The 27,504-nt window shown below is 41.3% G+C and overlaps 3 protein-coding genes across 4 annotated transcripts; 2 read left to right on the plus strand and 1 right to left on the minus strand.

Moving 5' to 3' along the window:
* The first annotated feature begins 1,825 nt into the window (after positions 1-1,825).
* On the plus strand, positions 1,826-14,780 carry tuft1a (tuftelin 1a). Its single transcript, XM_079560749.1, has 12 exons — positions 1,826-2,005; positions 9,351-9,419; positions 10,133-10,234; positions 10,427-10,513; positions 10,729-10,779; positions 10,915-10,989; positions 11,611-11,721; positions 11,800-12,023; positions 12,251-12,356; positions 12,444-12,527; positions 12,908-13,002; positions 13,999-14,780. Exons 1-12 carry the CDS (start codon positions 1,946-1,948, stop codon positions 14,069-14,071), a joined length of 1,137 nt encoding a protein of 378 aa, XP_079416875.1. The 5' UTR covers positions 1,826-1,945; the 3' UTR covers positions 14,072-14,780.
* Positions 14,781-14,953: 173 nt separating this feature from the next.
* Positions 14,954-16,904, minus strand: ltap1 (lipid transport auxiliary protein 1). 2 transcript variants are annotated; one of them, XM_079560750.1, is made up of 7 exons: positions 16,611-16,904; positions 16,425-16,526; positions 16,211-16,307; positions 16,085-16,138; positions 15,855-16,021; positions 15,724-15,782; positions 14,955-15,651 (listed from the first exon to the last, which is right to left on the minus strand). In XM_079560750.1, the coding sequence occupies exons 1-7, from the start codon at positions 16,671-16,673 to the stop codon at positions 15,444-15,446; spliced, it is 750 nt and encodes a 249-aa protein (XP_079416876.1). In that variant the 5' UTR covers positions 16,674-16,904; the 3' UTR covers positions 14,955-15,443. The 2 variants fall into 2 exon arrangements, with proteins under 2 accessions (XP_079416877.1, XP_079416876.1); XM_079560751.1 differs by lacking the exon at positions 16,425-16,526 and having other exon boundaries at positions 14,954-15,651.
* Positions 16,905-17,287: 383 nt separating this feature from the next.
* Positions 17,288-27,267, plus strand: LOC306966932 (uncharacterized protein). The gene is made up of 7 exons (XM_079561790.1): positions 17,288-17,527; positions 21,147-23,329; positions 24,015-24,210; positions 25,387-25,485; positions 25,574-25,823; positions 26,017-26,133; positions 26,872-27,267. Exons 2-7 carry the CDS (start codon positions 21,192-21,194, stop codon positions 27,033-27,035), a joined length of 2,964 nt encoding a protein of 987 aa, XP_079417916.1. The 5' UTR covers positions 17,288-17,527; positions 21,147-21,191; the 3' UTR covers positions 27,036-27,267.
* Positions 27,268-27,504: the final 237 nt, after the last annotated feature.

The following is a 27,504-nucleotide window of genomic DNA, read 5'->3' on the forward strand; positions in this document are numbered from 1 at the left end:
TCTCAGTACGACTTTAAATTAAACTTTGGTGAGATAAAGTCCTCTGCTGAGAACAAATCACTCCATCTGCTGTGTCTTATGTTGTAAAGCCAAAGTTTAGACCTCTGCAAACATGTTCTTACTTACAATATCTATTTGAGAGACAAAATGCTCCTTCAATATCGTTCTACTCTCCGCGTTTCCCCCGGCAGATTGTGATTTGTGTAATTTGGATTTCCTGTTTGTCACTGTGAGTTTGCTGTCCTCACTCACGGCAGCATTAATGCCAACTAAGTCTTCATCCAATTAGAGCAGTGTGCCGCGTGGATCAGGCCAATGCCATCTGAGAACATGCTGTCCAGGGTTCCTGCTGAGTCAGGGCTTTCTGTGAATGTGGCACCAAACAGATATGAACATGAAGTCCCTGAAGTTGACGTTTAGTAACAAGCGCTTTTCTCTTTGCCTGGAAACCTTCACTTTACGAGAATCGGGCTGATATTAGTTGCAAAATGAAGTGTGTGCAACAAAATTTCAAGTCTAAACTCCAAAGTACTCAAACATATGTTGTCCGAAATTCGTTTAAATGTCTCAAATCGAGCATCATATTGTGAATTCGAGTTGTTTGGACTAGTTAAGATTCATTTGAGCATTTGACCTAGATTATTTCCCTTGTTCTGTGATGTTTTGTCTTTATTTCAGGTTGATATATCTGCCAATGGCATAGTTTTACTTTCTTGTTTCAAGCAACCTTGGAACCAGAGTGAAATGTCATCAAACAAGCAAAGTTTTCTTGGTGCAATCAGGAAAATAGTCTCAAAACAAGATTAATATTCTCAATTCAAGTCATTTAAACCCACAATTGATATTTAGTTAAAAAAAAAAAAAAAAAACTAATAGAGTTTGAAATCACTTTATTAAACTCCTTTGTAAGAGGAGACGCTGGATACACAGTCAGGAGTTAAACTAATTAATAAATTACAAATAGGTAAGTTGAGCCGCGACTTTGATCTAACTATGATCAAATTCTCATCCCTGACATGTCTTATTAAAGCATATGCCTTGATAGTTTCTCATTTTAATGCTTGATTCACCTTTGCCAGAGGTGGGTAGGGCTCAGTTACATTTACTCAAGTACATGTACTTTAAGGCCCTATACCTGATTTTTTTTTTTCCACTACAAACAATGAAACAGGAAGCCACTAAATTAAAATGTTGCGGTCCAAGCTCATTCTTCACATTCCTAACGTATTTGTAGCATCACAATTCGTACCAGGGACAAGCCTATAGGCACGTTTCACAATTTGCAGGGTCACTTCTCTGGGTTAGTTGAACAAAAATGCGAGAAAACTCCCCTGCAAGTTCCTGAAATGGCAACAAATGCTATAATTAGCTGCACAGTGTTTTTCCCCACAGTGTTTTCAAATGTCTGAGTTTAAAATATACTAAAGGAGGACCAACATTTTCCATCACAAGAAGGGCCACTACTTTTTTACTTCAGTACAATTGTTTTAAAGTTACTCTTACTTATAAACATTCTTGCTTCTCTATCCATTGCAAACAGCTGACCGTCTAAATAAATAATCGGTGAACACTGGCCTTACTAACGATGATTAAATTCATGTTATGCACTTTCCTTACACCTGACCTGCCTTTATTAGCGTCCTTATTAATAGTTTCTGCTACTGGTTTCCCTCTTTCACCTCCCTATTGCACTATCCATTATCTACTACAAGTTTCCCTAGTTCCCTATTTGGCCTTTTGTGCAGAGCCAGAGAAGGCGTGGCCGTATTGACGTCATGAGAAAGCGAGCTCAGTAAAGTTGCACGCGGGGAACGGAGACGGCAGAGGAGCGAGCGAGCGAGCGGCTACTGTGCGTCAACTGAGGCTGAAGGAGAAGGTGTTCGTGAAGTTTATTTATTTATTTATTTATTCGTAGATCCTTTTTGCTTATTTATAACCATCCGACATGAACGGAGTGACGAGAAGTTTGTGCACATTTGAGGACATCCGGAATCAGGAGTATGCGGTAAGTTTTCATCCTGTGTGTGCGTGTAATGGAAAGACTTGAATGTACTGGTGGCGATGCTACTGAAATGATGTGAGTGATGTTTGGTCCTGCTTTGAGAGTTTTACCCTGTTATGATGCTGCTATTAGACCTCAAAGGAGATTTTATTCTTTATTATCAACGCAAGTTAGTTCAATGGCAGCTCAATGGATCATTATGAATGAAATTAACGTGCGATTGAGTTCGGAAAAGTCCACTGTTACCATGGAGATCCACCGCATTTGTGGCTGTTAGCGTACATTTTCCAAAGATTAACATTAGATAAAAAACAGTGTAAAAAGTGGAGAAATGAGCCGTGGTCACTACTTGGTAAATCCATCAAACTCACTGTGGTGTCCAAGTGTTTGAATGTGAACCATAACTCCGGTATTTCACCTTTTAAAATCTCCATTGGTTTATTATTGCATGCGTCCGGCGATATGACGTCACAGTCCGGAACTCTATATTCTCTGATAAGAAACAATAATGATCATCAACAACAGCCACAACTGGTATAAGCATGACGGTGGAAAAAGGTCATGTTAATAAAAAAAAAATGAAAAAAAAAAAGATAATAATAATAAGGGTCTTGTAAGATTATCTTTTGCTTGGCATGATCTTTTGCAAACGTGTAGCTACTTTTTTCCCTTTCCCAAAATATGTGCATCCATGTAAAATTTCCCCAGCATATTTTTTTTCCTATTCCTCATAGCCACATCTCATATTGCACGCCCTTTCATCCCTGCCTTATTTGCACTTGTATAGTAGGCTAATTTGCTGAGGGGCATTTACAGTGGCAGGACTTTACCCCGCGTGGCCTCTTCAGCTATACGTGAGGTCTTATAAAGTCTGCGGCCTTATAGTAATCACAGCATAAGCTCTCTCCTCAGGTGGACGTTTAGTGCAGGGAACATCTGTGACTGTCAAAGGTGCTTGGGACTCTTTAAATGGGGGCTTACCTACGGCACTGTGACAGACCGAGCTCCTAAAAGTGCACTGTGCATATGGGAGTCGGGATTAATCGATTTTTACAACTGCTGTCGTTGTGTCAGGGAGTAGCACAGGGAGACACACAATGATATGTGGTTCGAATGCAATCCATACTTTTATGTCATTGGGACTTTTACATCAGGTGCCCATCTTTTTGCTGCCAGCTGAGCACACTGTTATCCATAGGAAGACGTTATAACCCACATTTGATTAGGTTATGTAATATGGGTACGGTTTACTGTGATAAGGTTGTGCGTATAAATTGGTGAGTTATGTAATAATCGCACACAAAGTACACAAAGTCATTCAAAGTGCTTTACAGAAATGCAGGAATGTATTCAAAGTTTACATAGAATTTAACTTAGAAGACAAATGGAAACCAAGAAAACACACATATTTATTAAAAGTAAATAAAAACCAAAAAGTGCAGATAAAATACTGCAGTTTTCATCTTCGTGAAAACTGCTCCAGATTTTAGCTGCACAAGACTGAAACGCAGCTTCACCGTGTTTAGTCCTGACTCTGGAACCAGCTGGAGACCACTCCTTGAGGTTCATATGGCACTAACATGTCAAAGATGTACTTTGCCGCTAGTCACGGAAAGACTTGGACACAAACAGAGCTGCTTTAGAGTTTATTCTCTCAGAGCAAAGACACATTAAAATGTGCCATTATGACACTAACCTCTTTTCAACTGGATTTTGAACGGCGCGTGTTCACCTGTGGATTAATCATTATCTCTGTCCTGAATAAGCAAACTGTTAACCTGCGCTTTATGAGGCTGAAACATGACACTTTCCCCTTATCTGCGTGATTACCTGCCCTGCTGAACACAGACTCTGTTCAAATGTACACCACCACCAACTATAGACAGCCTATCTGAGTCTAGACATAAAGAAACGCTTTGTAACAGCCAAGGGGTCACAAGATAAACTGATTTATCTACTGAATTATGAAGCTCAGGTATGTGTCATTAGGCAGTAAACCTGAATTATATTTACTCAAGCACAGTTTAAGTAATCACACGTCAAACCTTGGCACGCACACCTCACCTCTGGAGAACAAGTATGTCTTTTTGAAGTTCAGTACATCAGGCAAATTAGCCACACCCCTTTTATTTGCATGTGAGTTAGCTGTCCCGAGTTAGAGGCCACATACCTCACAGTAATGACAGGGACATTAAGTATTCAAATCGAACAACGGGGAAGAGATGCCAAATCATGATTATAGGGTAAATATATGTAAGTCCGTTTGGAAAATGCCCACGCCTTAACATTTGAGAGAGGACTGAAATAGGAACTACTAAAGAAATACTTTTTCTGTTTTCCATTGGCTCGTTCTCATCATTACAGTAATATGAGCAAAACGTTTTACAGAGTCAGTGACAAAAGCTTATTTTGCCGTTTTTGCTTCCAGTCATTGGATGCCTCTAAGTTGTGTGACTTCACATTCCCCCCTCGTCAGTCACGAACAGTCAGTAAGGGGTGACATCATTGCCTGGAAGAAGGCCCAAAACTGCAAATAAAAACACGCAAACTCCAGCAGAGGCTTGCGAGCGCCCACCTGTTTCTTTCGTACGTCAGATTGTCTCGTAAAATCCGAAGCGGTGATAGTCGCAATAACATCATCCGAGGGAAATGTACAAGAGGTAGATGACTAAAATGGTTGGAACTGCTACTTCTAGACTGTTTGCGTCAGCGTCTGTGGGTAAAGGGTTCACTGACGGGAACATGCACGCTTCACACCTAGGTTTAAATCTCTGACAGTTTGTCGAGACTCAGACACTTTATTACATGGAGGGAATAATTGGTCACTGTCGCTCACAATAAAAACACTCTCTAGTGAAAAGCAAATAGTCTAGAAATAAATGTGATTGACGTAAGTACGTAAAAATGGGACCTGCTGCCACTCTCTTCAGTAAAAGACTCAATGACCGAAGCCAGAAAAGTTGGTCTCAGGCATTTGCCACTATTGTGTGCGCTGCGGTTAACAAGTTACGCTGCAAGATGCTTCACATTGTTTTATATTGAACAGGGATTTGCTTGATCGAGTTAGGAATGTTAATTATTAGATAGTTTAAATGCCATCTATGCCATCTGCCTTTGTGTGTATACAAAAGACGAGCAGTAGTTCCCATGAAAACATGTGAGAATACTTTTGTGTAATGATACTTGAGAATCATATCAGCTCTTCTCGTGTACTCTTCAGACCGCCAATACTGGTTTGATATGATGCAGTGATAGGGATCTGTTTTATTTGCAGATTCTTGTGTCAATAAGCAATGACAGGGAGTACAGTTCCAAAGAAGAAAGTTGGGCAGTTCCATCTCAGAATGTAACACCAGGTCCCACTCATGACCAAAGCAGGATTCAACCAAGTGTCAAAACCAAGCAGTCAGGCGGGCCTGGACAAAACATGTAAAGGCTGACCCAGAACTTAAGCACGGGACTATACCTGGTCTCAGTCAAGGATGCTCTACATATAATAATATGAACAGGAACTATCCTGAAGAAAGACTTAAACATAGACAGTTTTGAGAATCAGCTGATGTTCGTATGAGAGTTCAAATACTTAAGACCAACTTGTCACGCTGAATTCCCTTACTTGATATACGTTACTCTGTAAATCAACATTGACTGCCAAATGCCTGCGGGAAAGTACATACCATGTGCAATGATGCGAAAACAAGTTGCTGCCGTTAGGTTTAATGCTTCATGATTGTTTTATATTAAATCGAGGAACAGGAGTTTGCTGGAACAAGTTTTATTTGAAAAATGTACTATTAAATTGTTCTTGTTGGTATTGCCATCTGCCGCTGTAAGAGGGAGCAGAAGCTCCCACGCACTCAGTTAGATGCTTGAAAGCTTTAAAATGAACTTATCTGTTTAAAGTGGCTTGACTTAATATCATAACAAAGTCAGAATCAGGACTGGACTAAACCATCTGGGAAAACACATCTAAACAGGGAATATCTCACACTTAACACTTAAATATAATGAAAGTTTAAGACCAGCTCACGTATGATGTTAGGTTATGCAAATACCTAAAGCACAACTTGTGACTGCATGTACTTTACTTCACACATGTGACACTGTAAATCCACATTTACTGCAGATTGTTATGCCACAAAGCCCGCGGTCTAGTACGTACCGTATACGACACAGGTATGAGAGCAGAGAGAGAGTCTCTACCAAAGTGGTGCAAACTGATTTACTGTAGTCGGAGCAATAGTACTGCAACCTTATCCAGCCTCGGTGCCTGCGCTTGCATCTTGCACCTGTCGACTTAAGCTGAACAGCGGAGGATTGTGGGACAAAAGAAGCAGAGTGGCATCTGTGCAGCAGGTTTGTGAGGCGGAGCGTGAGAGGGATGGGGAGATTGAAAGCACCCCACATACCTTTAGAGGAATGTCCAGACTGGAGGCTGTTTGTCTGAGCTGCAGGGTCTCATCTGGCTTTTATCACAACCTGCAGGAGGAAGACAGTTATGCCAAATATGCTCAAAAAAAGGGACTACTTACTGTAAAGTGAGATTACTGAAACTTTGAAACTATTACTTTGAAACTGAACTTATACTTCTTTTTTTTTTTCAAGGATTGTACTTTTTTCATTTCAGTAATTGGATTGGAGGTATCAAATGAAGCTGTAGTGATTGTAAAAGTAACAATACTATAACTCTACGCCTTAAAGAAGTCAATATATATTAGCCTATAGAGCACAATTTCTATTCCCTAAGTAAAGCCTTCTATTATGTTCACACTTCATTGTGATTGGTTAAATCCACTTGCCACTCACTCAGAGCTAACCAATAGGAGGAGTGGATGAGGACGGTATTATTTTATGCCTCGGCTTAGATTAGTACTTTTACCCAAGTAGTATTATCTTTGAAGTATACAACAACATTTTGTTTGCCTATTTTGACATGTTTGAGCACAGATGCTCATCCCCTAACCTCCCACCTGAACCGAGCACATTTTCTCCAGTTTGGCTTTACCCAAATCTAAAAGCTAATCTAAAAGAGGACGAAAACGCATCTTCATCTTCAAAGATGTGACAAAAAAGCTACGATCGCTTTTGTCGGTCTTAGCTTTCAAATGAGGCTCTCCAGTCGAGAAGCTTTTCGGTTTGGGTAGAGCCGAACTGGAGAAAATGTGCTAGGTTCAGACGTTAATGAATAAAGACAGATTTATTTTTTTAGGTTTCATATACAACAAGACAATAAGAAAAATACTGGACAACTCAAACTAAAGCCATACCCAAATCTACTGAACATGTCGTGCAGTGATGCTTTGTGCCCATTGTCCGTCCCTCTGGCTCTGTTTGTGCTCAGTCTCAAGTTTCTCCCCTGCAGCCTGTGCCGCCAGATTGTGTTTTTGCGTCTGCGTGCATGCGTCACCTTCGCTGTGAGCGCGTCCCATTGCTTCCTTTGTACTTGTGCCCAGGGTATGTTTGCATTGCAGGTTATCTCTGAAGGTGGTATTAAACACATTTTTTTAGCCAGGCAGCCTCGGATTTGACCTTGTGAAGTTGTACAATGATAAATTCCTCCGTAACAACTCGGCTTCTGTTCTCCCGTCTCTCCCCCGACTGCCCGACTATTAAAGCCCTTTCAGGTGTTTGTAATCCGAGAGGAAAGCATGTTGAGCGAGGCTTTCAGTGCTGTTTATTATAACAGGACCCTCGCCACAATGCGTTATATCCACACTGACCCGAAGTTTCTTTTTCCAGTGATAGTGCACTTCCTAACACCGCACACTGAATGGGTCAGATGTAAAATAAATAAAGCCACGCCTTTGACCTTTTATCTGAATTACACAACTAACTGGCCGATACAAGGTCTATCTGCAGGCAGGATAGACCAAACAAACACACGCTCCATAAACATTTATTAGTTTCACAGCAACGACAAAAACTCGACTCAGATGTCATTATTTTGGACTCCAGCCATGAAAAATATAGGTCTGAGAACCAAACACATCCATCTCTCGTCACGCAATTAGGCGACATCAACATGGGGATTTAGTTTTTGCAATAAATTCAGGTCTAAGTAATTTGCATATTGATATAAACATTGTTATGGTATTCAAGCCAGGAAACAGGTCTTAACTCAGTTTACTAGGGCTCATGCAATTGTATAAGGTTAGTATAATTCTCTCTCAATGTGCTCAATGATTATTGCTCCTGGATGTGTTTGATGTGTTTGTAATGATTTGTAAACTGGGTGATTTACAGTACATGACTAATCTATCTATAACACAGGCTTGGCACTATAGCACAATGAAAGAGGCTTGTGCCCGTTAATGACTAGTAGGGGAGGACCAAGACATAATTTGTTATAATAAATGAATGAAATAACAAGGATGACATTGGTGGATAACTATTAACTGATAATATTCCTTTACATACCTCTAAGCCGTCTACAATGAGTATAATGGATACAACGTAGTAAAATTAAAGGAAAAATCCACAATGTTCATCTACTCAAGGCTGAAATATCTTGTGGCATTTGATGTTGTGAGATTTTGTGGCTGTTTAATCTCACAAGATCCTGTGTGGCACGAGATCTTGGCCCATCCCTAATAACTAGATAATAACCGCTACACCACACAGGTCAAACTTGGTGCAACGTCCGACACTGGAATTCTCTGTCATCGATCCAAACATTCTTGCACACTAACGGAATTACTTATTAACAACAAGTAAGGCAGGCCATACAATACGTCACTAATAACACCGTTCATCTGGTTCTGGTCAGATATAGAGGACACTGGGGATCGCGCTGGAAAAGTAAACTGAACTCCATGATTTGTTATATAATGTTCCTGCCCTACTCCCTTAACATGTACCATACGGGTTTCCCTGCACTAGAGACATGAACTCCAAGTCCAGACCTTTCCTGTCAAACAACTCCCCTCGCTTGTGACGCACGCAGCTGGGGAAATGTTTTTCTTTTTTCCTTTTCTTGTGCATTTTGATACTTACATACACTTATATACACTGTGCTTTAGCGTTTGGGGGCTTCTGTTAAGTTTTGTTTCCATGGAGTTAGTCCCCTCATCTTGTTTCAATGTTCTTTATTCAGAAATCCAGATGCTTCTCTCTCAATTCGCTGGAGAGTTTCCGCCTATGTCCCAGTGACGTCCATACTTGCACACTTTTTCATCCAAACAATTTGTGTGTGTGTGTGTGTGTGTGCGTGTGTTGTAGACAGAGAAAAAAAAAAAGAGAAACTACTCGCTCTATGACTCAATCTCTCCTCCTCAAAAATAGCCTGGACCCTCCATCTCATAACGGTCTCTTTGTGGTTATTCACTCTTTCTCCTTCTCTCGCACGTAGGACCGCTGCAGAAGGCTGAGGCTCACGCTGCACGACCAGAGTCAGTCGGGACAACACCAGCGGGACAAGGTAAGGGCTTCTTGTGCCTCATAATAGAAGAAGATAGTAGTGTGTAAGCATTATTAGATGTTGGGGACTTCTGTGAATGCATGAGTGATGTTAAACCCATAGGAAATATCATGTCGATGTTAACAAAGTGTGTCAAAGCTGTTACACATTACTATAAAGAGGCACCTATTTAGTGAAAGTTGCTAGAATTTCTCCTTTCTCACGTTTATTATTGAACTCCAAGACGGCTGAAAAGGAAATATCATTTTCTAGGTAAACTCTGAAGTAGTTTTAGCAGTTAAAGTGGTGGTGGTCGTGGTAAAAGAAGATAAAATACGACCGAAGCTGCTACATTTTCTTTTCCCGGAGCTGGGGACAACGGGGCTTTTACTTTCCATTCACTCTGTGCATCGCTGTGTGTCTCAAGGCAACCTTTGTTCCATCAAATACCAGCACCAAAAAAGGACCACCAGGACAGGGCAGTTACATAACCACTCTGCGCACTGCCCCCACCCCCCCTCGGCCCTTGGCTTTCCGCTAAGTGTGCCGTCCACTACTTCCAAAGGAGCTACCAGATATTTCTATATATCTGTTTATGATTGGGGATCACTGTCTCAAAGCTTTTTAGCCGCGCGTTACTGAGGGTAAAGGAAGCCGTCTCTTTTGGTGTCAGGGCTTTTTCACTTGTTGTTTGGTGATGTCGATCTAAAATTCCTTCCGTGTTTGTTTTGCAGCCTGTCGGTCGTGCGTTGGCTCTGGTGCAGCCCCCGAGTGACAGGTCATCGCTGACCCCTGAACCTGTGAAGTCCACAGAGGAGCAGGTGGAGGTCATCAAGGTGAGCGTGACAAACAGATGATGAATAATTACCATCTAAATATTGTGTGAATAAGTGCAAGAGCAACTTGAGTGACATTAATATCCAAAATAATAATTTACAATGATACACATGTCATTTTTAATTCCATTGTATTGGTTTTAATAGTCCTATTTTCTGTTTTTGTTTTTGTTTTTTTTTGTCCCAATGCAGGTTTATCTGGAAGCTCGTCGTCAGGAGCAGCAGAAGCACCAGCAGAGCCTGAAGATGTTGTCAGATGAAGTCTCTCAGATCCAAGAGGTCAGTCTGGCTGGACTTAGTCTCTCCAGGGTCTTGTCTCAGCGCTCAGACCACGTTTGCATCATATAAATGATTTTGCTCTCAGTCTCAGCCTGCGCCTCCGCCCTTGTTTTCTCCTAGCTGATATAAGTTTGGGTGGTGATCACTTCTCCAAGACAGACTCTTCAGCTCTTCATCAGGGGAACATTTCTAACTGAGACTTGTATATTTCACAGGTGCGATACAGCTTGAAGACGCTGCGGGAGCAGATGGCTGCCAAAAACAAGGTAAGGTTATTTTGTGCTGTCCCTTTGTTGTCCCGTTACTATTGTTAACGCTAACATCCTGTGCACCTCATGGAATTTCCTCTCGTTTTGCATCTTTCTCTTTCATTTACCGTTTCCTCCTTTTCTTTATCTCAGACAAACGGGTGGAGGACTCCATTTAAGAGAAACACTCCATCTGCCCCCAAAGGAGAGACCAAAACTGATGCACAGGTGAGCACTTTTAGGCTTTCAGCTTTGTCAAACTTATGCATAGCCTTTTTCTGTGCCATTGCTGTAGTTACCTTTGTTCTGAACAACATGTAAATAGAGGTGTTTTTCAAGGCATTGCCTTTCAGTCGGGCCATTCTAGGAGAGGTGTTAAGTTTACAGCCCAGAGCTTAAAACATGTGGGAAACAAACATTGGCACCCAAAGGTGCTCTAGAATGTGCCTGAATGCTGCAGCAGCACACGCTGTTCCCTTTTGGCTGTGCGCTTTATGTTCACGACCCATTGTTCATCACATTCCTGGGCTGCTACACATCTATAATTGTTTTGTTGTGGCCTAAGACCCACCCACTTTCAGCAGCTACTACAATCTGCATTTCAGCATCACAACAGACATGACAACGCATTGTATGGCCTGCTTGTTTGGCACTAATTTTAGCTTTTTAAGTGAGTCATATTAAGAGTGTGGTGTTGTATCAGAGAGAAGTCGAAGACTGGTTTTGATCCAGCAGCTTCTGACGCACATGGACACGCCTGTTGTGTCAGGACAACCAAACCCAGAGGACTCCCCTCCGTGAAACAACATTACGTAACTCACAAAGTATCCCTGTACTTTTTCTTATTAGGAAATGTCCGATGAAGCTGAGAGTGCCAAACTGCGAGAAGTGAGCAAACGCTTATATGCTCAGCTCCAGGAGGCGGAGAAGAAGCACCAGGAGGAGAAAGACAGACTGCAGGTAAAGTGTATTAAAATGGACTGTTGCCTTTCTGATATTTCAGTTTGTGACCTAAACAAAAATAATCTTTTTGCACAGGCTGAAGGTAACCAGTTGAAAGAGCGTCTCGGTCACCAGGAGGAGAAGTTAAAGAGCACAGAGGAGGCATGTGAGAACAAAGACAGACGCATCGATGAGCTGCAAAGGCTTCTGGGTGGGATGGAGCAGGAGAGCGCCACCTTGAGGGAGACCATTCGTAACAGAGAGGATGAGCTGCTGGAGTTACGACAAATGAGAGAGGGGGGCCAGAACGACACGCAGAGGTCAGTTCACTTTGCAGCTGTGTTCCCTCTGCTACGACTTCAGTATTGATTAAGTCATGAAGTTAAGAATGTGTAAATTGTGCCAAAAAAACAGAATGATGCACATAATAAGATTTTTAAAATATCTCCAGCTTGTACCAATTCATTTTTTAGCTTGTGTTGATTCTAGTCATAGTACTGTCTCTCTCAGTCAGGCTGTAGCAAACTAAAGCAATGCTTATTTTCAGGGCTGAACGGTTGGAGAAGGAGGTGGCCATCCTCAAGGAGAAGATCCACCATCTGGACGACATGTTGAAGAGCCAGCAGAGAAAAGTCAGACACATGATTGAACAGGTGAGGAGGCTCCCGAAAGCAAACAGCCGTCGTCTCTGCGCTCGTATTTGTGCGGCGCTTATAGCTAACTCCTGTGTTTATCTACAGCTCCAGAACTCACGCATGGTGATCCAAGAACGGGACCGCGTCATAAAAGAGCTGGAGGAGAAGGTCGCTTTCCTGGAGGCTGAAGTAAGCTTTAAATCTTTAAATCTTACAGTGGATTCAGAAAGTTCTCGTGCCCCTCTGTTCTGAAACAGTCAAATCAAAATGATACTCTCTGGCTTTTAAAGTAAAAAAGGTCTACCTTTCCAAATCATGAGCCCATAATCATTATCATCATTATCATTATTAAAGCAGCCCACTTTAGGGGCATTGAGATGGGTCTGGGAGAGGTGTTATATATATATTTATACCAATATAAATTAATACAAATTATTTTAGCATTTTGACATAATAAAATAGATGTAATCAAAAATGGTCCAAATTCTTTCTGTACCTGCTGTACATATCGTGTGTCAACCATGTCTGATTTTAACCTAACTCTTGCTCCATGTATTTCGTTCATCCAGAACCGAGAGATGCATGACCAAATGGACTATTTTCTTGGAGGACAGCGGTCCAATTCCTACCTGTCATCAGAGCGCAACCCCCAGATTGTCTACAGGTAACGGATAGTCCTCAGTTACATATACTCAAGTGCATGTGCTTGAGTAACTTTGAGAATTAATTGCACTCTTTAGTTTTTGCCACACTGTACTTTTAACTTCTACTTGAGTAATATTATTTTGAAGTACTCCTGCTTGCGTAAAAATAAATGTTACTCATCCCGCTGACATTCGTGATTAAAGTATGAATGAAAGGTTAAGCTTGTATTTTTGTACCGAATGGCATTAACTGGAAATATCACATCATTTTATATTTCATCACAACTAAAATGTAAATCAGAATTTGTGAACGCTTTATATTAAGGTGTTATCATTAAGTATTGATTGCATATATAATTAATAGGCCATGAATAATTATGCTTGTATAGATGCTAATAAGCTGCTTAGGTATCACTTTAATTTACAGTGCCCTGATACATTGTACCTAACTAAATTTAGTACAATGTAATGTGCTCTGTAACAATGTGTAATAACTTGTACCTATGGGTTAGATACACAATGGAATAACTTGTATTAGTACTTTGTAGGTACATAATGTAATAAGACATAATCATTGTGTATCTAACCCATAGGTACAAGTTATTACACATTGTTACAGTAAAATAAAGTGTTACCGCTGCTTATTATTCTATTATCTATTAACATACTAATAGGCCATGAATAATATGCTTACCCTAACTTTAAGAAGATTACCAATGCTTATTAATACTTTATTAATACTTAACGAGCACACCTTAATAGAAAGCGATACCCAGAATTTTCAAGCACTCTCACTTTACTTGAGCAATTAGTTAAGTCACAACTTTGTACTTCTACTTATTTCTGTAAAAACTGTAGAGTAATGCTTCTCTTACTTGAGTAAATGTTTTATTTATTTAGCTCTTTGTCCTACATGGCCTAACTGCTGCGCCACTAAGCCTTGTTGATTTCTCTCTCCACCTGCGAGTTTTTGTGGTAATGTTAACTAACCGTAAACTATTTTTCCTTCTTTGCAGTAAACCACTCAAGCCGTCAACCACGTCCAGCAAACCTCTCCCGTTCATCAAAGTCATTGAAATCAAGTCGTGAAGATAAACATGAAGACAAAAAAACTCTCCTCAACCTCAATCTGTGAATTTTTTTTTGGGACGAAAGCTTGCGCTGCAGCTCTGTCAACAACACCCTCACCACTGAAAGAAATAGTTTTCAACAGATATAACTAGATCCGTGTACTGACTCAGCGTGTGTACTCTTCCTTCTACACTTTATCCTTCTATGTGGGACGACTTCTTTGACCTTTGAGTTTATGAGTGTCGACATTGTTGTATTAAAACAGACTTGCTGTGCGAAGTGCATAGAAGCCGATATACGGCACATCATGTAGCATCTTCATAGCTATCGCACAGTAAAAGATCTAACACTTGTCCTACTAACATGACGATCCCCTGTAAAGGTGAATTTACTTTGAAATGTACATAATCAATGTAGAATCAGGCTGTAATTGACATTAACAGTCAAAGACTCTAAGTGTAGATTTTAAGGGATGTTTTCAATGAGTGACTTTGTGTGTTTCAAAGACAAAATGGCATCTTCTAATGATGGCATTCATTAGTGTCTGTAGATTTGGACAGTTCTTCATTTTCCTCTTGTAAAACATTTCAGTTTTTTGTTACTCTGTGTGTGTGAAAATCTCCTGTTAAGGTTTATAATTGTAACACCTTCTGTCAGCTTCTGTATATTTATTTATTAACTAAAGCTCTTGTCAGACTGTTTGATATATTTTATATGAAGTACTTTGAAGTTTGTTTTGTGTTTGACACTTCTAATAAAGATAAAGCAAAAAAAAAAAAAACTTTCTGTGACTGAGCTTCATAGGAAACTAAAGACCGCCCTCTGTTGGACACTATTGACACGACAGACTTGAAATACTGTAGTTCTTTACATTTATTGGAGAAAAGGGTAAGGCATAGATATGTAGACACCATAGTGACATATTGTAAAATAAATATATATTTTGCATTGTTCTATTGGCAGTAATATGGTAATGAGTAATGCATTATACTTAAATTAAGTATGGCTTGAGTAAAACGATAAAGGCACAGTACATAAACACAAATGGTACAATGACGGCATTGTTGTCCATGACCCTTGACCAAGAGCTCATGCCACAAACACACGATGTGAACATGCGGAGTTAGAGTAACACTGCTGCATAGATGCATATTGCCCAATAAATACAGATTGTCTAATGCTCCAATACATTTTGGTCAATGGCCGTTTTTTCCTGTAAATATAGCCGTGCAGTAACAGTATACACACACTTTTAGGTTTCAGAGCGTTGCATCAGTAGTAGGATATGTAGTCGGCTGTAAACCAGGCAAAGGCAGTGCAGTGACTTCTGTAGGCACTACGACAACATTATATCGATATAGTTTCCTCAAGGAGAAAGGTGCAGGTACTTTTAAAGTGTACTGTCTAGTGTATTATAGTTGTCTTTGAAGTTTTTCAGTTCCAGAAAGTGCCTGGGCCTCTTGCGCTGCTGAGCAGACATGAGGTAGGTGCTGTGAGTGGGGGAGGTGGGTCCGGGCGGGTCAGTGCTGCTGGTCAGGTCTTTGGCTGCAGTCTGGTGCTGGCTCGCAGTGGCACTGCTGCTACTGTAAGATTTTACACTGAAACAGAAAAGGGATTGTTTACACATTCACATTCCACACAAGGATCAGAGGGAAAAAAAGCAAACTTACATAGAGGCCAATTCATTCAGAGCTTCTTGGTATTTTAGAAGTTCCTCTTCTCCAAAAGCCTGTAACAAGATGAGACTATGTGAACATTTATGTTTTTATATCATGCTTTGTATAACAAAACTAACAGTGACCTCTGAACCATGCCGGGCTTTATTGTAGCCTTCTAATACTGTGTCAATCACGGAGCTTTGGTGGTTCTGAAACAGGCAGTGGGATGTTCGTAGCTGCAATAGCCATGTACGAAACCTCTTTCCTGTTACAGCTGTTGAGGCGCCACCCAGCTCCCGAAAAGGGAAGTCTGACAGAAAAACAAGTGTCATAATAAACTAAAAACTCAAACTTTAAAGTAAGCAGTGCTTACCTGTGTCTCTGATGGCGTCTAAAGCTCTCATTCTGTATTTGTAGTCACAGGACCCTGTCAAGCACACACAGTACTATCTAATACCTGCAACACTGTGTATGCAGCTGTACTTAGGCCATTTCTTACCAGACGTGAGTCTGTCATCATCTGGGGAAAGCAGACGAGGCTCAAAGTGGATTTTTTGAACCTGGCACAGTTTCTCTTCTATTTGTTGCTTCAGCTCCTAAAGCAAAGATAATTAATCATGAACTAAACCTCTTGACATCATACACAAACATCAGTCTGAGCATTTTGAAGCCATACGCATAGATATAGTTGTAATCATCAATGACCTGATCACCTTAGGAGCATTATGTCCAATGAGAACATGAGGCCCTCTTCTGGACTTCATGGCAAACCTCATGATTTGCCTTTTCATGAAGATAAACAACAATACAAACACCTAGAACAAAAAGCCTTCTATGTCAAAGTGAATCAAATCCATTCAAAGATGAACAGAATAGTGACCAATAATTTGCAGACTTACCAGACTTCCATAAGCCATAACGAGAACGACGTTCACGCTCGACAGAGGAGGCTCACTCGCCATCGCCCAACTGTGTCCAACTTTTGTAAACTACGAATCTTTCATTTGTAAACAAAGTAACAAGATAACAAGTCACAGCGCTTTCAAAAGTCGACTTGTTAGCGGCATCTGGCTTGATTCCTAGTCAGTAGCTAAAAAACATTTCGTAGAAAACTAGAAAATACAACAGAAGACAAGTGCTTCGTACATTCCTGCATTTTGCTGTAGGGCAGCGGCGGCAGCTCCAGTTCTGGTTTGTTGACTTCCGCCCTAAGTCACGTGATTTCAAATAGTGCGTATGACGTCAGGGAGACGTGCTCGTGGCCTGCTCTGCCACCTGCTGTTGAAGGTGCGTGCATGGGTACATGGCCTGCAGCTGTGCGCCTCTGTGGTCAACTGTGCTCTTCATACAGCATGAGAAAGAGCGTTTCACGGTTCTGTAAACTTTGTGTTCGTTTGTAAGAATCTTCCCCCCTCTCTCACTCCGCATGATATTTGTGAGTGGTCACTTTGCATCGTCTGCATCCTACACCCAAAACAATGAGGTAAATTGTTGTATCGAAGTGAATCTGGCAATTTGCATATCTCCTGCAGGAATAATGTGTCCTTTTGTTTTTATCCAACGAAACTTTGTGGGTGCAGGAGCTATTTCTCCCACTCATCTTTGTGCTGACCACATGTGTGAGGACAATCCCTCTTTGCATCTGTGGAATCCTGTCTGCATTCGTACAAGTCTGACCTTCTAAGTTCTCACTTTGCTTTTGTATAAACCAGGGCACCAGACTGAGTGAGCGCGCGCGATAACCACAACTTCCTTTGACACAACCAAAGAAGCAGGTGCGAGCAAAGCTTGAGAAAGATAGGCAACGTCCTTAACTGTAAGTAATTGTGTCCTTTTACGCCTTATTGCGTTTATTGTTTTTTTTCTAGTGAATTCACAGTTAATTGTCACGGCTCTGGCCAGCATTGTATTGCCATAAATAATGAAATAGTTAAGTTTAATCTTGTTTATTGTCAGTTTCTTACCCAGGCCACATGACGCCAGGGTTTAGTTTTTAGGTTTTGCTCTGCTTTTACTCCTTTCATTCTGTTAACCTCAACTATATAAGTACTTTTGAAAAATATTTTACATTGATGGATATTTGGTTATTTCAGAAAGTAATGGAGATGGTAGGAAATAATCTTTTCTGTTGATGACAGTTGGATAAACGTTTTTGTGTGTGTGGCTTTTTTTTTAGGTCAATAGGGTTAAAACACTTTTTGGCTCATGTGGTCAATCTTTTCACTTTTTGAATATTAATCACAATAGTTTTTTTTATGGTTCATGAGGTAGATGTTTCAAAATAAGTCTCAGCTTAAAGAAAAGTTTAACACACATTCATTCATAAAAGTCCAAACTGAAAACAATGTGCTGTTAAATATTTACTCAAGTATGAGCAATGTTATTTTGAAATAATTTGACTCAAGCACAAGTAAAATGTAGTGACCCAAATAAATACTCAAGTAAAAAGTAAAAAAGTATTGTGAGTAACAGGGCGTAAAAGTCAGATTTATGTTTCAGTTGTGCCCTAAATTATGAGAAACAAAACATAGGTAGTAAGGTAGATAGGCAGATAGGTAGATACTTTATTAATCCCCGCAAGGGCAAATTCAGTTGTCCATCAGTAGCAACCAACGGATGAAAAAGACAATACATATAAATATAATAAAAAGTACTTGCCTGAAGTTAAACCCCCCTACATTTACATCAGCAGCAATCATTATGGAATCGAACAGCAGCAGGGATGAAGGATCTCCAAAAACACTCCGTCTTACTGTATATGGAGAGGAAACGATCATGTCTATTGCTCTGAGCAGACAGAGTCCCATCCTACATCCTAAAACTGAAAATTGATTTAGAAATATAAATTATGAAGAAAAAGGAGCACGAAACACAAACTATTTTAGGTTGACATGAAGCTTTTGTAACTTTATAATGTTCTCACTGTGGCCCAAGTAACTATTTTTGTACTCAAGTAAGAGTAAAGGTACTTCATTACAATATACGCTATATAAGTTGAGACCATTTACCATTCATTACAATATCACTCAAGTAGAAGTAGAATGATATAACTACTCTAATAAGTACAGTTACTTCAGGTTGAGTAAATGTAACTGAGTACTACTACCTCCTCTGCTGTTACTGCTGTAGACCCGCTGATTTACCATAGATTTATTTACATTGTGTTTACCTGGATAACCTCTTGTATCAGCTCCGTAGACCCCGTCCCCCCAAAGCACGTCCCTATTGGAATTGTGTTTTGTGTAACATGTCATCCCACAGCGGTGCTTTTAACAATATTTACCCCTGTCGGTACGTCTCTCGGTTACATAAACTCTCTGCTCTTAATTAAAGGTCTGCGTGTTTAATGTATTTCGATACCTGCACAGCCGTGACAATTGGGTTGCTTTAGGTGTGGTGACACTATAAGCCAGTATTAGGAAACACCATTCCTCTTGCATTCCTCTTTATTATTGTATACATCCCCTGCTGCCTTGAGCTACGAAATGCTCCGGCCACATGTCATCAACAGTGAAGAAAACATTAGCATGAGGTGTCCACGGGGTTAGCTGATGTTTTCAATCCACAGTAAAAGACTTTGTGGAGTAGAAGAAAGCTATAGGCTGTGAGAAGAGGAAAAGAGGGTGAGAATGACAATAGAAGTGGGAGGAGAGAGCGAGAGAGACAGACTAAACGACAGGAGCATAAAGAGAGGATAAACCTGTGGGGCAGGTTGCCGTCACTGTACACGGTGCATCATGTTGAGCTGATGAGAAGAAAAGGTCTGGTTGGCAGCTGATATTGTTACACAAGGAAGTTCGCTTAAAAATACAATACGAACATGGAGTGGCCAGTTTTGAGGTAAGATTCGTCTAAATAATGAAGAGGAAGCTACGTGTGTTTGTTTGTGTGTGTGTGTTTGAGTTCCTATTTGTTGTCGACCGATACGTGTTTATGGAGTGAGGGGAGTTGCCCAACCCAGATTATGCAGATTGGTGAACAGTTGTTTGTAAAATGATACAACAGGAGGCTCTACAAAACCTTAAACCTTGAAATGCTCTAAGCTAACCAGATGACGCTTGTTGTTATGGCTTATGTGATTAATGAAAATGGTGGCTTACATTTGCATTGCGCTCATACAAACTTGACAAGCTTCTCAAAGGGCAACACTGCCGAGACCCATCACCCCTTAAGTGTCCAGTCAGAGCCGGGATTCAAACCACTGATCTTTTGTTTTGTGTGTGAATGCTTAACCAACTGAGCCACTGTCGCACCAGTGTTTTCTCAGCCTAGTGTGAAATATTCAGCCGAAAACTAACAATGTCTGATATATTTTTGCTTTAGGGAGTGCTATCAACCCTCAGCAGATGAGTCTCTTTCCACTTGATCATCTGCGAGTGTTTTCTAATCACTCTACTCTATAAGGGCTATTTTTTTTTAGATCATAATATACCTTCAGCTCATTAAAGGCTTCTTAAAATTCAGTGTTTCACAGCAATGTTTACGCTGAGTGGATTGCCGTCGGGGGAGTTTTTCCAGTTTTTGCTCCCGGTTTTGCTGACGCTGACTGGTCATGTGGAGTATGTTGCTTGTGTAAACAGCAGTTATGACACAAATGCTGGATGGGTGCATTTTTCAGTGAACCTGTTCTGTGAATGGATTCATTGAGTGGAAATGCAGAGAATGTTCCGGCAGTAAAGTTAAATTACTCATCTGACTGGGTTTATTGTCTACCCGTGTCAACATTGAGTTTTGCCCTCGAAGGAAGGTGTCGATTCTCTTGTGGGGCCTTTCTGCAAGTCTGTCGGGGTGGGTTTCCTGTGGGTTCATCAACACCAAACCTTGATAATTCTCCAGCTAGATAAACGTAACCAAGATATATCTGAATAAGGGTTCTTCATGTAGAGGCTCTGTTGAAGGATGGGTCAAATACAGAGGGCACATTCTCACACCCTACATATACAGTATATAATGGTGAATAAATTATTGTGGGTGTACACAGTCTTTTGCCACAGTGGCGCAGTTGGTAAAGCAGGTCGTCTCATGATCGGAAGGTCAGGGGTTTGAATCCCAGCTGCACACTTGTCATTGTGTCCTTGGGCAAGACAGTTCACCCACCTTTCTCCCAGTGTTTGCGTACTATGGTGTATGAATGAGAGTGTGAATGGGTGACTGGTTCCTTGCCGAAAAGCTCTTTGAGCCCGATGAAGGTAGAAAAGGGCTATATAAGTTATGACCATTTACTATTTACCATTTCAATTAGATGTACGCTTCCATCCTGCAGTCTGATCTTGGTTCAGTTCAAGTTTAGGCATATTTTTGACCTGATTAGTCCTGATATGTATATGTTTATCTTTTATTTGTGATGCCAGAGTGTTGGAAGAGTAGCGCCACACAAGCAGATGTTTATTTTTAGTGTTGTTTGTAATTTTTAACAAACTTTCTCATGTTTTCAGGTCATGAAGGCGATTTTCTGAGGATATTCACTGCGCTTGTGGACCATGGATTTTCTCTCTGCACCAGGGAGCGAGTACAACACAAGGACAGGGCCGCACTTCACTGTCCGCTCTGCCAACTCTCTGTCCTACAGCCTTGATCGGAGCTTCAGAAACTACAGGAACTGGTATGGTGAAGAGGAGGAGAGCAAAAACATGCGTCAAAGGGGAACAGAACCAGGGATCTATGATCAGTCTAAAACATACAGCGTTGACAAAAGGCAAAGTTTGGAAAGACAGAACCAAAATGGCACACAAGTCAAAAGTGCTGAGTATGTGAGAAACTCTGAAAGACGAGGCAGGACGGAGTGGAGGAACGCCAATCTATCGAGCCGGAGTCAAAGTTTAGACTGGAGAACAGGGGCCTCAAGTCCTGAGCGAATGCAAAGTTACAGAGCAGATAGTTGGATAAGGACAGGGGACCTCATAGGAACAGACGGAAGCAAGTTCAGGTCTACTGCACAGGCTTATAACAATGTCCGCAGCAGCAACAACCAGGACATGACACTGAGCAAAGCCAGAGGACAGTCGCTTCCATCCAAGTTCGCCTCTGCCTCCCTCGGGCTGAAAGGAGGTCAAAGCATTCTCGAGCGCATTGAGAAACTGTACGGATCTTCAGAGTTGGGTAACACTGGAGATTACAAAACCACAGATCCTCAGACGTATTATAAAGACTGCTTTGGCGGCACCTTTCCCAGACGCTTCTCATCAGGAGAACACGGACAGAGCTCCAGTCTAGGCGGACAATCTCTCACGTGGACGGCCTCTAAAGATGGTTCCATGTTGAATTCTCAAGGGATAACCAGGACAAGAACACCAGGACAGTGGAAGAACCAAGCCAATGCAAGGCAATTTGAAGGGACAACATTCCAAAGCAGCGGGTTTTTAGATAACGGGACAAGGTCTCTGGACCGGGCAAGGAGCAGGTCCACTCTAGCAGCCAGGATCAGAGCCTCCAGAGCTGCAGATGAAATGGACGGGTCAGTGCAGCCGGACACTCCCTTAAAAGGCATATCTGAGGTGAGCTCATCGACAGACAAGCGTGAGACAAATGTGGACCGTAGAAACTGGAGCAGGACGACTATAAAGGAAAGAAACCCGGTGAAAACAGAAGTGATTAAGGACCAGGCGGAAGAAAAACAAACGTGGACAAAAAGAGAAAGCCCGAGTGACGACGTGTTTGCGAATTCAGAAAAACTCAAGGCTTTTGAAAAGAAACCCATGAACGACAAACGCCTTGCTCCGTTGACGGCAGGTGTAAGGAATAAAATCAGCCAGTTTGAAGCTTTGTCTCAGCGAGCTCAGGCCACTTCTCCTCGGAGGGCGTTTTCAGTGCCAGAACACGTGAGCAAAACCAAAACGAGTGACGGAGTTCAGAGGAGCAGCTCGGCCAAAGTCATCGGGACATTTAGTTGGGGAGGGATAAGAGAGGAGAGTGGACAAAGGGGAGTCACGGAAAACCAGACATTTTCATTTGAAAGAGAGAAGAAACTGCCCCAGGACAAGACAACAAAGGAGGAGATAAACCCGACGGGCTTTTCTGTGGATGAGTCTCAAAACAGGCTTGAAAAAGAAGTCCAAAACACAAAGTCTGATGAGGTCCTTGAAAAGACTTCCCCATTTAAGACAAGACTGGAGCTTCCACTTATCAAAGACCCTCAGCCAACAGCAACAACCGTGATCAGTATAGATGAAACTGATTTCCCTAAAATTGCAAGGCCAGAGAAAGACGTCCGCACCAGCAGCAGCAGCAGCAGCAGTTCTGAGATTTCCACTCCGACAAGCGACAACGACATAACTCCCACAAACACCCCGGACAGATCCCCTCTCCCGTCCCCTGTCACACTCCCACACAAAACCCCTCAATTCGCCCCAGTGAGCACACCCGCAAAAGAGCCCTCGCCTCCCCTCGTCACCAACTTACCCGATCTCATCTCCCGGGATAATCTGAACGGGAAAAAGCGAGTGCTGGACCTAAACGCTTGGTTAGATGGGTTGAACCCGCAGGTCACGGTCTGGGACAATGACGAAGAGGACGACGATGACAGCACACAGAGGGACGACGATTCCACCTACGATTCGGATTCGGGGGAGTCGTCGGTCACCGTCACCAGTGTCGTGAGCAACAAGAGCTTCTCTGTCAGGTGTGTGGCTTGAAAGTAAACATTGGTGTGTCTCAGTAATTTTACATAAATAGAAGTAAAGTAAGTAGTCTTATAGTATTAGTATATATTAAAAGCTTGAATTATCACATTTGTGCGTAATTGACCTTTTTGTGGCCCAATGGCTGTATGGATGGTCAGCATGGCGCCTTTAATTTTCATCATGGTGTCCTCTACAACACTCCGGAGTCAGTTGTTTTGCAGGTCTTCTGGTGAGAGGCTCTGGCAGCAATGAAAACCTACCAGAAACTGTAAAAAACAATTGATCCTGGAGCACCATAGAAGCCACTGTGACTTAAAGTAAAGGCACCATGCTAACCACGGGGGTCACTACAGGGTCAAAAATATGCACATTAAGAATTAATAGGCAGTCCTGCTGTCTTATTGAGTTACTCAGTGGATTTAGGTTTTAGTTTTTACATGAGCAGATTAACAGGACATGATGTGCAAACTCTGATTTTCCAAACAATGAAAATAAGAAAAATACATCAATATCTAAGAATAGTGAGAGTCTGCCCTAAAATACTTGGAAGTAATTCAAAATATTATTATTCCAGTAAAAAGTATTGTTAAAATATCTGCCAAAGTACTTTTTCACTAAAGGGTGAATAAAACGGTATATGTTTGTCCACCTCGTAAATAGTTACCCTGTGTGTTGTTTTTACAGTCTTGCAGATTTGTGTAACTTTGCCGGGGTGGATTATGACTCAGACAATGACAGCGATGAGTGGCAGGCCCCCGGGCGTCGATCGGCCTCTCTGAGCTCGGACATGTCTGCGTTTTCCTACGTGTCTGTGATGCCCACTGAGGAGCTGGACAAACTGATAGAAGATGTCAAGAGCATCGGGGACAAAAACCTTGAGGTAGCACAACGACACACGTACAACAAAACTAAACAGTCAGAAACATGTGCACATATCATGAGGAGCTCACCTAGTGGATGTTTTTTTGTTTTGAACTGAAAAGCGCTAGAAACGTAGGGCAAGTGACTATTTTTGGTCATTTCTGCACACTTTACATATGGCCTCCCTGCTGCACATCAGTATAAGGTAAAGAAGCATGTAGTCCTCACTCAGCCAATCTCTCAACTTCCTGTTTTCTCTGAAGTCTGAAAAAGACCCGAGTCTGGCTAAATTCATGGTACATTTCTTTTCATAACTTGAAAACTAACCATGGTAAGTTGATGAAACTCACACATGTTATTGGTGAAGTAGTGAAGTAGTGAAATTACAGCATGAAAAAGGCAGGCACCATATTTGATCATACCTGAAACCTAAAGTAAATCAGTTTTGTCCATATTTGGACATGCGCGTTGCACCTATTATTCATACTTGCAGTATGTTCTTGACAAAAGAACCAATAAATCCTAGAACTATGTTTTTATATTGCCAAAGGTTGTTTTTAGTAAAGTTTTTAGGCAAACAATATTGGAGGTGACTGACCAGGCCCACTGCACGTAAAGCACAATCAACATTACAAAAGCTCTCACCTGTGACCGGTGTGATCATTCAAACCTCAATATCACAAAACATAACGTCCCCTGAGCACCAGCCCGAGACCTGAAAGTACTTTTTGTATATTTTTTATATAAACCGTATTTTTTTTTTTTACCACTTAAAGGGCAATGAACTAAATATGTTAACTTCGCTCACATTGATTTCCTGTATGATAATGAAACATTTTGAATAAACAGAGTGTTTTGTCCCCCAATAACACTCTTAGTTGAAATTATTTACTTCAATGTATTTCAATGAATGCCCTATAAAGGGTTAAAGTGCCGGTATGTTGTAAACAAATGAGTAATTCAATGAACTTGTGCAACCGAAGGAAGACTACTCTAACATAATATTTGCATTTCGCAAAACCTATGAGGTACTCAAAAGGGACAATTAACATTGTATTTTGAGTGTTTTCTAATTTCCTTTTTCACGTTTTTCCCATTTATGGACTTTAAACACTGCGCTGTTACGCAGTTTCCTCATAATAGGATGAATACAAGTGTTGTTATCTTATCTCACTGATATCTCTACTTCTCACAGGACTTTGAGGATGTGCATGTGGTTGTCCTACATAAAGATATCGGCGTGGGACTAGGCTTCAGTTTGGCTGGAGGAGTGGATCAGAACAAACCTGTTACTGTAAGCACGTGATTCTAATCAAACTTACCAACTCCGCGTCAGCCTGTTCCATGTTAATTCCGTTTTGCTCTGTTTATTTTGTTCTCAGGTGCACAAGGTGTTTCACTCCGGTGTTGCAGCTCAGGAAGGCTCCGTAAAGGAGGGGGACCAGGTGTTGTCCATAAATGGCACTGCACTGAGTGGGTTTGCCCACTGGGAGGCGCTGAGGGTGCTGAGGCGCTCTAAGGGGCGTGAGATGGGAGTGGTGGTGCTTAAGAAGCCAGATACCAGAGCAGTGTCGAAGGGAAGAGCATTAGCCCATAACCACGTGCCGACTCCACCTCAGGCCAGTGAAAAAAGTGAGTACAGTGCAGCATGCAAACAGAAAAAACATGTTCCAGTAAATTTACGCCCCCTTCCAAACACACAACACTCATGACATCATGGAGTGGTTATTCATGTCCAAATTAAGTTGTTCAAAGGCCTGATTAATGCATTCTAATAGACATTTTCAGTTCTAATCTTGTCTGATACATTTCTGTCTCATCACAGGTCAGTGTATCAGTGTGAATTTGGAAAAGAGTGACCGAGACCTGGGCTTCAGTCTGGAGGGCGGTGTTGGCTCCAGTCTGGGCAATAAGCCTCTGAGTGTTCAAAAGATCTTCCAAGGTGAGCCTGAGATTCAACTGGTCATAGGCTATTCAAGCAGAGATTTCCAGATCGCTGAAGTAGAAGACAGTGTCTCTATAATTAGAACAGAAATAATGGGTAACACTTTTAATGCACAAGCTTCAAGCTACGAGTTTCTCAAAGTGGCACACTCTATCCCAGGAAGCTCAGGAGCTACAAGTAGCTCACCAGCTTTTCTGGTTTCTCTACATAATTATGCTTGATGACTCAAATTTTAGATGCATTTTCTATTTGTTCTGAACATGCTGAAGTATAAGGACTAAATTCAAGTAATCAAACAATCATTGTGTTACTAAATCTCATGGGTGAACTGCACCCAAGTCGCATTTTGCACAAATTTGTTTGAAGCATGAAGTTTGAAGTAGCTTTCTGAGGTTTTTGTTGTGTAAAAGTTACTCTTGTAGCTGCCTTGAGGTAGACTAAAGCACAGGCAGTGGGTGAAGTGTCTTGCTCAAGGACACATTGACAGTCTGCACCTGTGGGAGTCAGGAGACCTTAATAAAAAAGACTGCCTCAGTCTTGTTTCTCCTCTTTGAAATATCTATGTGAATTAACTTTGTAGCACAATTTTGGGCACAAAATTGGTTAGAATTGCGATGCCAAATATATTTACGACAAATGTCTCTGTGTCTTTGTTTCCTGCTTTGCTGTTTTGGCCCCATAACTAGATCAGCTTGAATCATTCTTGTGATTTATTGTTGTTGTAAATGTCCACAGGAGGTCCAGTGGATCAGATCCTTCCAGGCGACGAGGTTCTGGAGGTGAATGGTGTGAGTGTGGTGGGCATGAGGCGTCTGGAGGCCTGGACTCTGATCAGGAAACTGCCCCCTGGTCCAGTCAGCGTGGTGCTACGGCGACAACCCCCCACGCACAAAACATGAGGAGGTGCCTCACTCTGCTCTGGACTCAACATCATGTAAATCATTGTGTAAAACAAATGTCATTAATCACAACACTCACGTTAGGGGTGTTCGATAAAGCACTTACAACGTTTATTATCAAAATGCCAAAAAACTAACTACCTCAATGTTACTCAGCCTTACAAACGAGAATGCACTGATGAAGCTCTTGTAAATGTCAAGCTTGAATCCTGTACGGAAATATTGCCCAAAATCTGACTATTTACCATTAATGTGACATTTTCTGTGTGAACAATACTGATGCTGTACATATGTGTAAATTAAAGAAACTTATGATTTGTATGAAAACACTTTAGTTTTTTCTTCTTCAAGATGGCGTAACATTCCTTTAAGTGTCCATTATATGAGATAAAAATCATAGGTTTTTGCTTTAAATCTTTGACAAATAAATTCATTAATCCAGTCATGTCGATTTTTTTTGTGACATAAC

This window comes from Gobius niger (genome assembly GCF_951799975.1).
Source record: "Gobius niger genome assembly, chromosome: 8".
In the NCBI taxonomy this organism is placed as follows: domain Eukaryota; kingdom Metazoa; phylum Chordata; class Actinopteri; order Gobiiformes; family Gobiidae; genus Gobius; species Gobius niger.

Bases quoted from the DNA above. Each gene is read 5' to 3' on its own strand.
- tuft1a (XM_079560749.1), top strand. From the start codon at position 1,946: ATGAACGGAGTGACGAGAAGTTTGTGCACATTTGAGGACATCCGGAAT. The intron at 10,780-10,914 runs GTAAGGTTATTT...TCTTTATCTCAG, and splicing joins AGATGGCTGCCAAAAACAAG to ACAAACGGGTGGAGGACTCC. The intron at 10,990-11,610 runs GTGAGCACTTTT...TTTTCTTATTAG, and splicing joins AGACCAAAACTGATGCACAG to GAAATGTCCGATGAAGCTGA.
- ltap1 (XM_079560750.1), bottom strand. From the start codon at position 16,673: ATGGCGAGTGAGCCTCCTCTGTCGAGCGTGAACGTCGTTCTCGTTATG. The intron at 15,783-15,854 runs GTCACTGTTAGT...ATCTTGTTACAG, and splicing joins AAGCCCGGCATGGTTCAGAG to GCTTTTGGAGAAGAGGAACT. The intron at 15,652-15,723 runs GTAAGTTTGCTT...TTTCTGTTTCAG, and splicing joins CTGAATGAATTGGCCTCTAT to TGTAAAATCTTACAGTAGCA.
- LOC306966932 (XM_079561790.1), top strand. From the start codon at position 21,192: ATGGATTTTCTCTCTGCACCAGGGAGCGAGTACAACACAAGGACAGGG. The intron at 23,330-24,014 runs GTGTGTGGCTTG...TTGTTTTTACAG, and splicing joins AACAAGAGCTTCTCTGTCAG to TCTTGCAGATTTGTGTAACT. The intron at 25,486-25,573 runs GTAAGCACGTGA...TTTTGTTCTCAG, and splicing joins ATCAGAACAAACCTGTTACT to GTGCACAAGGTGTTTCACTC.